Genomic DNA, 13,842 nt, shown 5'->3' on the forward strand with positions numbered 1-13,842 from the left:
AATTGATCATAATAGCTTGAAGCATTTCCTTGGACAATGGGATCTAAATGAGTGTCAATAGAAGTGGGTCAGCAGGTTATAGTCTTATGATTTTGACATCTCCTATGTCAAAGGGACTCAGAACGTTGTTTCTGATGCCTTATCTTGCCGTCCCCATTTGAGCTCCATGGCAACTGTTTCCGAGGATTGGAAACACTTGATTTTAGCAGAGTATGCCAAGAGTCCATGGGCCTCTGGTATTATTGATGGGACAGTACAGGACAACAGGTACTCTCTTGTGAATGACATCATCATTTACAAAGAGAGGATATTTCTAGTCCCAGGTTCTGAGGTGAAGTGCATTGTATTGAGGATTTTCCATGATTCACCTATGGCTAGACATCCCGGTTACTTTAAGACCTATAAGCAGGTACGAGAGAGATTCTATTGGAAGGGTCTCAAGTCTGATGTTCTTTAGTACGTCAGAGTGTTCTGTTTGCCAATAGAACAAGCAGGAGAACAACTTTCCTGCAGGGTTACTTCAACCGCTTCCTATTCCTAACAAGAAGTGGGAATGCTTGTTTATGGATTTCATCACGGGCTTGCCTAAAGCCCAGGGTAGAGACAACATTTTTGTGGTAGTTGATCGGTTGACTAAGTATGCACATTTCTTCCCAATCACGACTACTTATTCAGATGCACAGGTGGCTGATCTTTTCTTTCGTGAGGTATTCAGATTGCATGGTTTATCTCGGAGTATTGTTAGTGATAGGGACAACAGGTTCATGGGTCACTTCTGGCAGGAATTATTCAGACTTTGCGGGACAAAACTCACTCCGAGTACCAGTTACCACCCCCAGACTGATGGTCAGACAAAGATTGTTAACAAATGGGTGGAAGGATACCTGCGGAACTACATTTTAGGGCAACAGAAGGCTTGGGTGAAGTGGTTATACTTCTGCGAGTATTGTTATAATTCCACTCACCACATGACTATTCAGATGACACCTTTCAGAGCCTTGTATGGTTATGATGCACTGAGTTTCCTGGATTTATTGTTGAGCGATTGCAAAGTGCCTGGTGTTGGGGATCTGTTACAGGAGAGCCAAGACATTATGAGAGATCTTCGTGAGAACATCCAGAAGGGTCAGAATCAGCAGAAGCAGTATGTTGATTAGAAGAGGGTTGAGCGAGCATTTGAGATTGGAGATATGGTATATTTGATGCTTCAGCCCTACAGGCAGTCTACCCTGAGGAAGAAGGGTGTAGAGAAACTCAAGCCACGCTACTATGGACCATTCATGATTGTCAGGCATGTTGGTGAGGTGGCTTATGAGTTGGAGTTACCGACAAACAGTAGGGTACATAATGTGTTTCATGTATCGCGCCCCAAGAAGGCTTTGGGACAACACATAGTTCCTTCTGCAGATTTACCACCCTTGGATGATGAGGGGAAGTTAGTGCTAGTACCTGAGGCCATTCTGGAATTCAGAGAGCGTCATCTACGAAGGCGTGTCATTAGGGAATATTTGGTTAAGTGGAAAGATTTGCCGACAGAGGATGCTACATGGGAGAGTGATACTATTTTACAGCATCCAGCTTTGAGTTTGCTTGAGGACAAGCAAATTCTGGGAGGGCGAACTGTAATGTCCCCATCCTAGTCACAAACAGTGGTTTGAGGAGTTAGCCTATTTTTGGACCCTTGTAGGCTAACAGGGTATGGATAAGGCGATCAGTGATGCAGTATCTTGAGGAGTAGTCAGTCTATTTGTTCTAGTTCAGTGTTGAGTTCAGTTTTGGTCTTCGTTTCATTAATTTCTGACATCATATGAGGATTTCCTATTTTTTAGGGAAAAACTGCTAAAAATAGACATGGTCCTATTTTTACTGGCATGGCGAATTGTGGCCTCAGCTTCTGACGGATTCAATTTTTGAGCGATAATGAGGGAGATATGAATTTTTTAGTGGTTCTCGTAGGCAACTAATGTTTTAATGAAATATTAAAATAAAATCATAAAGTGCATCACTTAAATTTATTTAAGTGAAAATTTATTATCTCCTAAGTTGGGCGTCCCTTTTAGGGTTAAGTTGGGAACCCTAAAAGTAAGTTATGATTTTTAAAACCCTAATTGCTAAAAATCACACCTTTTGGGTATTTAGGTGGCCAAGATGAAATTATACCTCATTAATTGGATATTGAGCATTTGACATTTCTTCTAAGCACTTGGCTATGGCGGCTAGGGTTTGGACCTGTTTTGGAGAGCGTGCATTCTTCAGAATTCAGTAGCTTTGAGATTGTGAAAGATCAATCGAATTGTTGCAGCTTGGTTGGCTAGAAGTCAAATTGAATCAAATTGGGCAGATTTGGCTTCTTACAAGGCAGATTTGTTGTAGGTTCTCTATTTACTGTTATTGCCTAGGTTGCCAGTTGAGGTTCGGGTTCGAAGAACTAGTACGCCGGTACGACAAATTTTGAAAAGGGGTCTGGGTTCATTAGTACAAAAACATGTAAATTATATATATATATATATATATATGCAGCCTATAAACATGAATTAAGATTAGCATGTCACATAGCATCATATAAACAACAAAATCAACATAAACTTGTAATCATAGCATCATGATCATGCCATAACAGCATCATATACATCAAGTTTAATATCAAAATGATAAAATATTCAAGTATCATTGTTTCAACTTTCAACAATTTAAAGTTTGATCATCAAATGGATTCTCTAATTCATCATCCTCATTCTCCTCCTCATCATTGACATTGACATTGACATTAGATGAATCAATGCCAATGCCACTTACACTTGCACTTGCACTTGAAGTTTGCTCGCTATCTAAGTCATCAGATGCAACAAGTTGAGAAGTGAAAGCATCCAAATTAGTATGCTTTGGCTCTATATCCCAGATCTTCGTTTCCCCTTGCTTGTAGTCATGTTGCTTGTGTGAAATGAGCCAAGTTAATGTTTTAAAACTCACTTTTAGGGTTATATTTTAATGTTTTATGTGATGGAATTCAAAAAAAAAAAATTTTGCAAAAAAAAAAAAACCATTTTTTGGTTGTCAGACCCCTGGGTTCAACCTGGGTCCTCTTGGGTTCGACTTGGTCCGAACCAGGCCTGTGAATCACGGACCTTGTCCGGACCACAAGCGGACCAGACCAAAACCCTGAACTAGGACCGGACCGGACCGGTACCAAGGGTCTAGGGGGCCGAACCCGGTAACCTAGGTTATTGCTGATAATTTTCTGTGGTTTGGAAGTCTCTTTCCCAAACACACAGCTTGCTCATTTATTGGCGCCATCTTCTTATTGTTTGGGCATCTTATTATTAAATAAGAGCAAATCTGAATTGTTTCCAGAATAAAAATCAGAACTTTGTAAGTTGCTGGTTTGAATCTTTTAATTTCAATAAATTGGCTAATGACCTACGGATATGCTTCTAAATTCTCCAATTTCTTGTTTCAGCTGATTAATTTCATGTATTCTTTCAATATGTATTGAAAATTAAAGAAACTCCCTTTTGCAACTTCTGTCTATTTCTGAAAGACCATCTCTAATAATCATAAACACAAAAAAATATTAAATTACAGCAGATTAAAGAATTGAACCAGCAAGGGTTCATCACAAATCGTCAGCTGGATCCAGGCTGAACCTACAGGCTGTGCTCAGGACACTGGCCAAACCCATAGAGGACTGGACCAGGACTCTGAACCCGGTTCCAACAGGATTGGGACCTGGGGTTGTCTAGGGATGAACTGGTAACAGAGAAATTTAATCATAATTTTCTTTGGTATTTTGTGTGTTGACAAAACTTGTTTGAAATATTATCTTTTTCGAATCTGAACACAAACTTGAAACTTGTGACATAGCTGATGGACTACAAAGTGAATGTGGTCCTAAAATCATGTTACATCACTACATCTTAAGTTTTGACAAACAGATGCATTTTTCTCCATTTTCCTAGTTGAAACATAGATTTTTGAAACATAAAATCTGTGTTATTAGTTTGCTTTCCCAACAGCCCAGATTTGGGTCTGATATGTTTCTGGTTTGGGTTCTGATCTGGGTCTCCTGTAGCTAAACTCTTATCTTTATTTTCTGTTTAAATCTGTATGCCATTAAATTGCCTTTAAATTTAAAATCAACAAGTATTTCTCTCTCTTTTCTTTTCTGTGTTTCTCCATGTTTTTTGAAAATCTGTGATCTTTTGAAAAACTCTTAATCTTTTGGTTTGCTGATTTTTCCCCCCAAAAGATTTTTGCTGCTATGGTTTTAGACTTTAGTATCACATCATTTAGATTCTTTGACACTCTATTATCTTTATTTTTGTTTTAGTATGGGTTGACATTTGTGTGAAAAGATTGTTTCATGTTGGATGGGAAATGGTTGTACAATCAAGTGCAACTACTTTAAATTAGAGGCAAGTACTTCAGAGAAATCACCGGGCTTTTGTACATCTTTGAATTTCATTTGTTTTCTATTTTCACTATTGATATGAAGGAATTTAACAATGTGATTGTATATGGTTGGACAGATTACAGTCCATGGGCAATCAATTCCATCCACTTTAATTAGAGCCAACAACCGTGGAGATATCAATGAAATCTATAACTCTTACTTTTCTCTTTGAATTTATTGTGCATTCCCTCATGTGGATGTCAGATATGTAGGAATTTCAAGTTGTCCACTACACGATTCATATATTTAGAACATTTTAGTTTTCATTATAGTATGTGTTTCAGGTAGCCCATTATGAGAACTAGAGTGCTATGAAAGAATCCTGTAATGCCCCCTATTGGGATATTCCTATAATTTTCCCTAGAACACCACTTGAGATGTGAATAATACTAAGGAAGTGCAACTTGCCTCTTTATGTCTCTTTATAGACCCTGCAACCAGTTTAGTTATCATTATGAAAGATGAAGAAACATATAACCAGCAATGTTATAAAGAGAGACCTAATCATCATTACATAATGTGCACCTGGGATTCAATAACACTTCCCCTACAACCTATCCTCATTATGGAGTCCCCTAGAATATCATATAAGGTGCCTCGAGCTTATTCTTTTCCATCAAGCCCAAGAGCACGGAATGACACCCACCATTCGGCCTCCTAGCCCCACCCAGGGTTGCTCTACTATACAATATATTATTCTCAATATCATAATAGCAATGATAGAAATATAAAAATATATATTAACAATAATATGTTAATTACATCCATTCCTACATGGAAGATAAAATAGCAAATCAGTAAGATCATGGTCTATGCATCATGCATCATACCCAATACTTGTAAATATATGAATCTGCCAATTATTATTATTAAATCTGAAGCTACTTGCTTCCTCTTGATCGATTGCTCTTCTTCTTCTGTTCGATCCTCTCTTGGAGTGGCCAATTTGTTGTATATGTACCTCTCAATCGGAGGTGGAGAGTCTGGTCCTTTCTAAAGTCACAACCTTCTACAAGGAATGTCCCTTCATAATCTGACCTTTTCCTTTTCACAAATAAATTGCTATGGTTTGGTGTGTAATCGCACCTTGTTAATGTTTAATAATATTTTAGACTAAGAGTAAGTTGGAATACAGATCGTTATGATAATCATGTGAGCTCGCTTCCTTAATTGACTCACTTCTCAACCATCATACGTATATGTGCCTTATTAGAGATTGCTGTACATTAACCAGCCTGTGTATTAATGTGGGGTCACATTGATCACCTTTCCTGAGCTGTTTGTTTGGATCTGATTTAGATTTCAGGAAAATTGTGAAGTCTTAAGAATTAGACAATTTTCTTTACTAACGATTGTGCGAGCATTTGTTGTTATAGTGGGGGCATGACAAAGCCACCCTACATATGCTTCAGGTTTTAGTGTGTTTTAATTTTTATGCAAGGTGAAATCTAATTTATGTGCAAGTGCGTGCTTTTGTATCATGGAGTTAAACTACTAAGCATGAAATAACTGATGATAGAATATACAATAGAGTGAAAATCAGAAGGTAACATACTGAGGATATCTAGTAAAAGACCAAATTTTAAGAGCAATTTCTGGCAAAGTTTCTTTTTCTTTTCTCATTTACAGTTTTGTGAGAGTTTTTGTCAATCATCAAGTATGTTGAATTTACATATATTGAGAAGAAGCAACATTGCTTATATGGTTTTACAACCTACAGCATAGAGTGAGAAGAAAAACCTTGCAAGGTCATGCTGAATGACTACATAGGTTGAGATTCAAAAGAATCTACAAAGAGGGTTCTTTTCTTCTGATAGCGAGTATTAAATCCAAAATCTGAAATTCCTAATCAATTACTTCTTTCTAGTTTGATTTAATTTCCTTTACTGAATACTAAGCATGGAAACTTTGCACCATTGAATAGCTGTTGTTGGGAAATTCCTATGTGTAATGGTTTACATTCATTGCTTGCAGACACTTGGAATAGGACATCAATTCTCTTCATTTATATGGCTTTGTGGTCCGATCACAGGGCTTGTGGTAAGCAATTTCACCTCCTACTACTATGTAATTTGCATATAATATATAAGCAATAATTCTGAAACTAAAATTATTTCTGATCTAATCATATTGTCTGTTTACAAATTCTGTTTCTGGCAGTCATTTTATCATAAGAGTGCTTGAAAGCATGGGTCGCAGTTTTTATCTGTTAGCTTTCTTGTGGGTGAAAACAGAATTTGTTGATGGTGTTTATATGGTTTTTATTGACATTTATTTGTAGAGCTATCCAGCACTGTTGCATCTTGTTGGTTTATATAGATATCTAATATATTTTCCTACAGAAAACCAATGATCACTTTTTATGTTTTTAGTATATCTATTATCAACAGAATGATATGTCTACCTGGTAAAAATAAAATTTTACATTATAATCTAATAATGAACACATATCAGATGGTTAATTTTATTCAAATGTGTGAATATTTTATTACATACAGTTTAATATTCCCCAATCATGGTTTGAGTGAAAATGTCTAAGCTGAACATGTTTAATTGCAGTTGTGGTTTTAACCTTTATTTGTTTATGTAGTTTTGGATTGATGGTACAGTCCTTTTCTTTATTTGATAACTAAATATTAGAGGCTAAGAATGCTGTAAATGTCCTATTATTATCAGTCATTCATACTCTGTGAATAAAACCATCTTATAATTTGCTTGGCTTTTATTTTTAGGTGCAACCCATTGTTGGTGTCTGGAGTGATAAGTGCCAATCCATATATGGAAGAAGACGCCCCTTCATTTTTTCTGGGGCTCTCATGATTTGCTTTGCAGTGAGCATATATAATTACTTAATCTTTATAAGAGTGCACTCTAACTTTTGTTTGGCACATTATCCTTGCATTACCTGTTGTTTTCAGGAGTTAGTAATCTGTATCTTTGATCAAGTATGATTTAATTTTTCAATCAGGTGACCCTTATAGGATTTTCTGCAGATATTGGATACCTTTTAGGGGATACACATGAGAGTTGCAAGTAAGCATTGTTGCTGAATGTTTATTCCTTTTGTTACACATAATTGCTATGTCTTCTATTTATAAATATATACTGGGTTGAACATGCTATCTACCTCCTTTGGTGACCCATTGATATTGATAGCCTTTCATTGAATTGTGGACATAGATGTTCTGTAGATAGCATCCTGATCGCATTTCCTATTTGAATGCAGTACTTATAAAGGCACACGACCTCGGGCTGCTGTTGTGTTTGTAATAGGATTTTGGATGCTGGACCTTGCAAACAATACTGTCGGAGTAAGCTTTATCATTATTTCTCAATTTCTTAATGAATGGCTCAGAATATTGCTGGTTTAAGCATGCACAGATTGTGGTCTTGGGGTTTCTTTGTAAATGTACATTTGTTCCAGTTGTTAAACCTCAGAAGTTTGTAAACCAGTTTTCTTCCCAACAATTTTGTCTTATTTAACTCCAATCCTTTGTTGTGCTAATTAGAACATTATCAATTAATCAGTGGCAAAAATATTTTTAGGTGCATAACAAGAGCCTTAGGCATAGGAGAAGCTGTGCATGTGGTGTAATATCCCATTTAAAATTTTAAATATCTTGGAGAGAATATTTTGTAATATCTAGTGAAGTTTAATTTTTATTTTTCCTAGAGAATGATAGATTTGTAGGAAATTATACTTTTTCCGACTGATTTTTTAAAATTAATCAAATTTGCACAATGGTGATCTCTGTGTGAAACCAATCCAAGGAATTGTTGATTTTTGTTCTCCGATTTGACATCTAGAGGGTTTTGTTCTTAGGTTGATTAAACCATAGTTCCAAGCTCCACGAGGAGTAGATGTCAGATAAATTTATATTTTCTCAATGATGGTCCTTGCCCTTGCATGGTCTCTTAAATACCCTTTTCCCCCAAAAGTTAGAGTTCTTCACGTGCCTCTTATAACTTTAGTTATCCTCTTTTTGGAAGTGTCTGTCTGAACTATTGTGATTATTTTAATATGTTGATTCCTCCTTATTGCATAAAACCACTCTTTCAATAAGAGTATCTCCTTCAGCTATTTCCTCTTTATTTTATTTAAATCCTTTGTCTTTTACTGCCAATGCCTCTATGATACGCAGTGATTGATCTTAATTACTCAATTCTTTGGTGTCTTTCTCAAGGTTGGGAATCGCATTTTGTTGGAGAATAGATTTGCTGCACTAGCATATATTTCTATACTTGAATCATGTCACTGGTCGTGGATGTCACTGTTATTAATAACAACTTATCTTGTGTGTACATAGTTTAAGTTTGAAGAGGGGACATTACAGTCCATGCTTCTCAAAATCGCTTGTCCTCGAGCAATTGCAAATTAGGATGTTGTAGAAACACCCTCCCATGTAGCATCTTCTTCTGGAAAATCATTCTGTTGGATCAGATATTTTGTGATTGTTTTGTTCCTCAACCTTTTTTCTCTAAAATTGATAATAGCCTTAGAAATCAAAATTAGTTTCCCTTCATCATCTTGTAGGGTAGCTCTACTAGGGGAATAATTTGACTTCAGAATGCCCCTTTTAAACAATAGACATGAAGTACGTTATGAATTTGTCATATCTCAAAGGGCATGACTAAAAACTCAAAATGTCAAAAATGACATTGGAAAGCAATTTTATGCACATCCTCTTCTCTCACTCATATTTGATGATGCTTGGATCTCAAGTCATTTTTCAGGAAGTACGCTGCTCAATGCAATTATCAATTAACTCATCAATTCTAGGAATTTGATAATTGTTTTTTATTGTTTGTTTGCTAAGTTATTGATCTTGGTACTAGTTTGGGTTTGGGTTTGAGGGTTCAATTCACTGGTTCGATCAAATAATTTTGGGGGTTGGGTTCATTGATACAAAAACGTATAAAAATCAGAGTATATACATTGTTTAATATATAATAATAATTATAAGTCTTAAACAAGATTAATAAAGTTCGTATATAACATTATAATAGAATAATAAAATTATAATTATCATAGTCAATGTAGTAACAGATCATATTTTTCCTCTCTAAATTTTCTATGCCATTTTCAAATTTTCGACGAGATGTGATATATAGATGCATTAAAACTATGATACACATGTTTTAAAATCTGTATAAAATATGTCCAAGATATGTGAGAAATCGATCAAATAATTATTACTATTTTTTTTTTCTTTTGATTGGTAAGGGGCACTTTTGAAGGTGTCAAACACTATTGTTCAAATCCGTGAGTCCACCAGCTCAGCAAAAGCATAAAGCCTGCGAGCATAGCTGCCTAGCAAGGATTTGAACCTTGGTGGCGGTTTCACCAAGCAAGTGTTTTAATTGCTTCTTTGGCCCTATCCATGGCCTCATAAAGATTCTCCATGGGGTTCTTAACCCTGTCTACCGACTGCAAAACTCTAACCAATGGTTCAAACACCTAAAACAAGAGAGTGGGTGAAAAATAATTTAAAAAACTAAAGTAAATCATAAATTAAAAATTAAAATATCATTTTTTTTCAAAAACAACAATTGGTAAAGTTAAAAAATAAAATTTTGATAAAAAAACTTGCATTGATGATATCCTCCACGATCTTGACAAATGTATCATAAAAAATGGACTTCACAACACTATCTATGTCATCCTCCTTGTAGTAGGACTCTCAAACCACTTTGCTCACAAACATGTGGTTAAGGTTGGGCAACATAGAATCTATACTCTCCAAGGTAAGGGAATGAGTGGCTGTGTGAATCTTGAATGCACAAGCTCCTTGTCATTAGTATGCTCTCTTATGAGTTTTAGGACTCATTTGTGATGTAGATGTAATTTGTAATATTCCTTGCATCTTCCACAACATTCTTCAGTCAATTTAATTTCTCTATGTCCTTAAGAAGAAGGTCAAGGCAATGGCCAACACAAAGGCTCTAGAACAATGTAGGGTGCCTTGCCATTGGTAGTCTACTAGTTGCCATGTATGGAGATACACTGTCCATGACTATATGGATAACATTATGCACTCCCACCTCCATTATCACCTCATCCAATAAACCACACAAGGCCTTGTCGTTTTTTATTTAATTGAAGGCATCAACTAACTTCAAAAGACCATTCGTCCTCTTGAAACCACTAAAAAAGCTAATGATCATCCTGTTGTGCTCATTGCACACACACCCTTGCTTCACAGGGGACCCCTGTAGTTGCAGTCTGCTTGAGGGAGGTGAAGAGGTTTTTGTAGATCATCTCCAAAGGCCCAAAGTATACCAAGGCGAATTCGTGTGAATGCACTCAAAATCCCGAGTTTACAAGCTTAAAGGGTTGGATGTTTAAGACAAATAGAAAATCGCGACCTAGGGTAATAGCGTCAAAATCCAAATCGCGTCATTCTAACAAAATGGCCGAGTTTTCATTTAGTTGCAGAGGGCGCTAGGAACAAAACCTTAATTCGCGCGAAACAATTAATTTGAGTTCGAAATCATTCAAAAACAAAATAGCCAGATTTGCTGAAGATGAAAGGGAAGGTTAGAGTTCTCGCAAAATCGGCTCACAGGTGGAAAACGGTAAAACATTTGAAGTTCGCAAAATCGGCTTCATGACCGAAAATTCCAAGGTTAAAATCGCACGAAACCCCCATCATAGCCGAAAATAAAAGAAACTCACTATGAAAAGGGCACTATAAAAGTCGCACAAATGAGTCATTTAGCCGAAAATGAAGTGAAAATCCAAATCGTGTAAGAAGTCAAAAAATACCGAGAATAACAAAGGATCTAAAATCGAATTTTAAGTTTGCCAAAAGACTTTAAAGGCCGAAAATGTCAAAGGCGATGAAGTTTGCAAAAACCTCTTCTAGGCCAAAATTGGCAAAAAAGAACAATCTCGCGAAATGGTCATTGAGGCCGAAAGATGAAGTAAAATTATAATCGTGCAAGAAGACCAAATAGGCTCGAAATGAAGGAAAGGAGTTTTAAAACATAAACCAAAATCGTGCATTTTCCTCCAATTGGCCAAAAAATAGTTAAAGGAGCAAAATCGCTAAAAGTCTTCAAAAACCCGAATTCACTTAATCAAGGGGGAGAAAGAAAAGTTTTGCGGTTTCATTTAGTTTGGAAGGAGAGAAAGAGTCTTCACAAAGTTCGCTCATTTGAGCAAACGTGGCTGAATTTCATGAAGCAAAAGGAGGCATTTAAAAGATATGATTTAGTGTTTGTTAAATTAATTTATTTAATTTTTCAAAATGATTAATGTGGATCAAAATTGATTGTTTGCAGGTCAAAGACGTCGTCGAGAAGAACCAAGAGAAGGCCTGAAACGCAAATCGAAGAAGGATCGCAAACGAAGCCGGGATCGAGGATACAGAGCGTAGGATCAAAAAATGAAGCACGGGAAAGCGCGCCATCACCAGACCATCAGAAAATGAGATTGAAGACTAAGAACATAAAATGCTACCAAATAAGCATTCTCAGAAGGATACACTATTGGATTTAATTCTAGAAATTCAGTTTCTGAAAACTTAAACTGTTTTATTGTAAAAGAACTGCCTATGGGTCCCGTTCAAGATATTTTAAAACATGGGACATAGGTCAGTTATCTCTAACTACCAAATTGATCGAATTATTGCCAAATAGTGGTAGGTAGTTGAGATAGTGGTTGGGTGGATAGCTCAGAATTGAGTTGGCATGGTGTTGACGTGGATGAAATCACATCGCTGCAAATTCCATACGGCCAATGCAGAATAGAATAAACTCACTGAGTATCCTACCCTCTCTTGAAATAAGGGAATCCCTAATGCTATTTTCTACGTTTTGATCAATGGGGATAACCTCAAGGTTTCTTTTGTCAGGTCTTGACTGCGGGATCTCTCAGTGGCTTGATGTGTTTTTTGCTGGAAACACAAGGGGGCTTACGTTTGATTGGCAATTCCATATACGAATTCCCAGGGACCTCTTACGGTTTTCTTTCAGGTGATGTTGGTTAATTTGAAGCTGATTTAGCAGGACTGCAGATTTCAAAAAAGGGGATAAAATTGGGAGGAAAGAAAGGAAGGGTAGGGAGAAAGAGAACTGTAAATGTTAACTAGGACAACAGATTTACCCAAGCAGACAGACACCTCCAGGAAACCAAATTAAGCATCATCAGTCATTCAGACACAATGTTTGCATAAACTTAGTGCAATCTTCAAAGGAGAAACCAGATTTTCATATTACCAAATACAATATTAGAACTTCTACATTCATGATATGTATACATTTGATAATCGAACTGAATCATAAAATAGCCCAGATTAACCATGCAGAAAGGAAAAAAAGCAATCAACTATCCTCTAATGGTATGGACTGTGAAGGTTCTATCAGATGCTTGGTAAGAACTGCTGTACAAAATGAACAGACATAATTTAAAAACTTTCTAATTTAAATGAAGAAGGAGACCATGCACTCACAAGGAAATTTGAAGGTAATTTTAATCCATTGTATTAATTCCTGCAAAATTTCTTCAGAGCTTTCGCAACAATTCAAGAACTTCCTCCTTTTATGAGGGAAAACCAGTCCCCTTAAATAGGTTTCAAAAATGGATGAATGGCCAAGATCTAATCTAGACAAGTGGCCCAGATTCATCCTTACAAAAAGAGGGACCCACACTCATAAATAGGGGGATAAATATCTACAACTACCCCAAAAGGAGCAATAACTACCAAAGGATAATTACAACTTTGAAATAATCCAAAAAAGGGGAGGTGCACAAAAACTTTACAATATGTTGACCAAAAGTCAACTGTCACCTTTTTGGGACAAAAGTGCACCTTTTAAGACTTGGAGGGAAAAAGGCATTTTTGAGAAACTATTTTCTCTATTCTGGTTTCACATTCCTTTTGCAGAAACTGGTCCTCGCCATGCAGGTATTCTCGCCATAAATCGCGACTTGCTGCTCGTTCCTCGCGGACATATTCCTGAAACTTGATGCATAATTGGAAGAGGGGATTAAAAGGTGGCATGGGAGGGTGGCGAATTTTGTACTGCATGCCTTCGAGATACTGGTCCACGTGCCTTAAACCGTCCTTCCAGCTGGAGCGATTACGCTCGAAGCACAATATGTCTGAATGGAACTGACCAGCAAAACTCAAGTCTTCAATGGAATAAGAAACCTTATCTGCTCCCAACCTTTCCTCCCAATCCGGCCGGATTACACTGTCGGACAGGTCATTTATCCACCCCGAAACCATTGATCGGAGGATGGTCTTGCCTAGTTCTTGCATGTTCCCCAGAATTGCCTCACATGCGTCATTTTCTTTGTCAATAATTTCCTGGGCGTCGTTCTTCATGGTGACGGTCCAGTACCATTCCTTGAGAACACTGATGCTATGGGGATCCAGGATGTCAGG

At 36.8% G+C, this 13,842-nt stretch overlaps 1 protein-coding gene across 3 annotated transcripts in view; it reads left to right on the forward strand.

Annotated features, from left to right (window-relative positions):
* LOC131029035 (sucrose transport protein SUT4) overlaps positions 1 to 13,842 on the forward strand; it is a 139,618-nt gene that overhangs the window by 61,007 nt on the left and 64,769 nt on the right. For all 3 annotated transcript variants that reach the window (XM_057959427.2, XM_059213711.1, XM_057959426.2), the window contains exons 2-5: positions 6,425 to 6,490; positions 7,183 to 7,281; positions 7,419 to 7,483; positions 7,677 to 7,761. In XM_057959427.2, coding sequence (XP_057815410.2) covers positions 6,425 to 6,490; positions 7,183 to 7,281; positions 7,419 to 7,483; positions 7,677 to 7,761 — 315 coding nt within the window. The remainder of the gene's footprint in view (positions 1 to 6,424; positions 6,491 to 7,182; positions 7,282 to 7,418; positions 7,484 to 7,676; positions 7,762 to 13,842) is intronic.

The sequence above is a fragment of the Cryptomeria japonica genome, chromosome 10, assembly GCF_030272615.1.
Source record: "Cryptomeria japonica chromosome 10, Sugi_1.0, whole genome shotgun sequence".
NCBI lineage: Eukaryota > Viridiplantae > Streptophyta > Pinopsida > Cupressales > Cupressaceae > Cryptomeria > Cryptomeria japonica.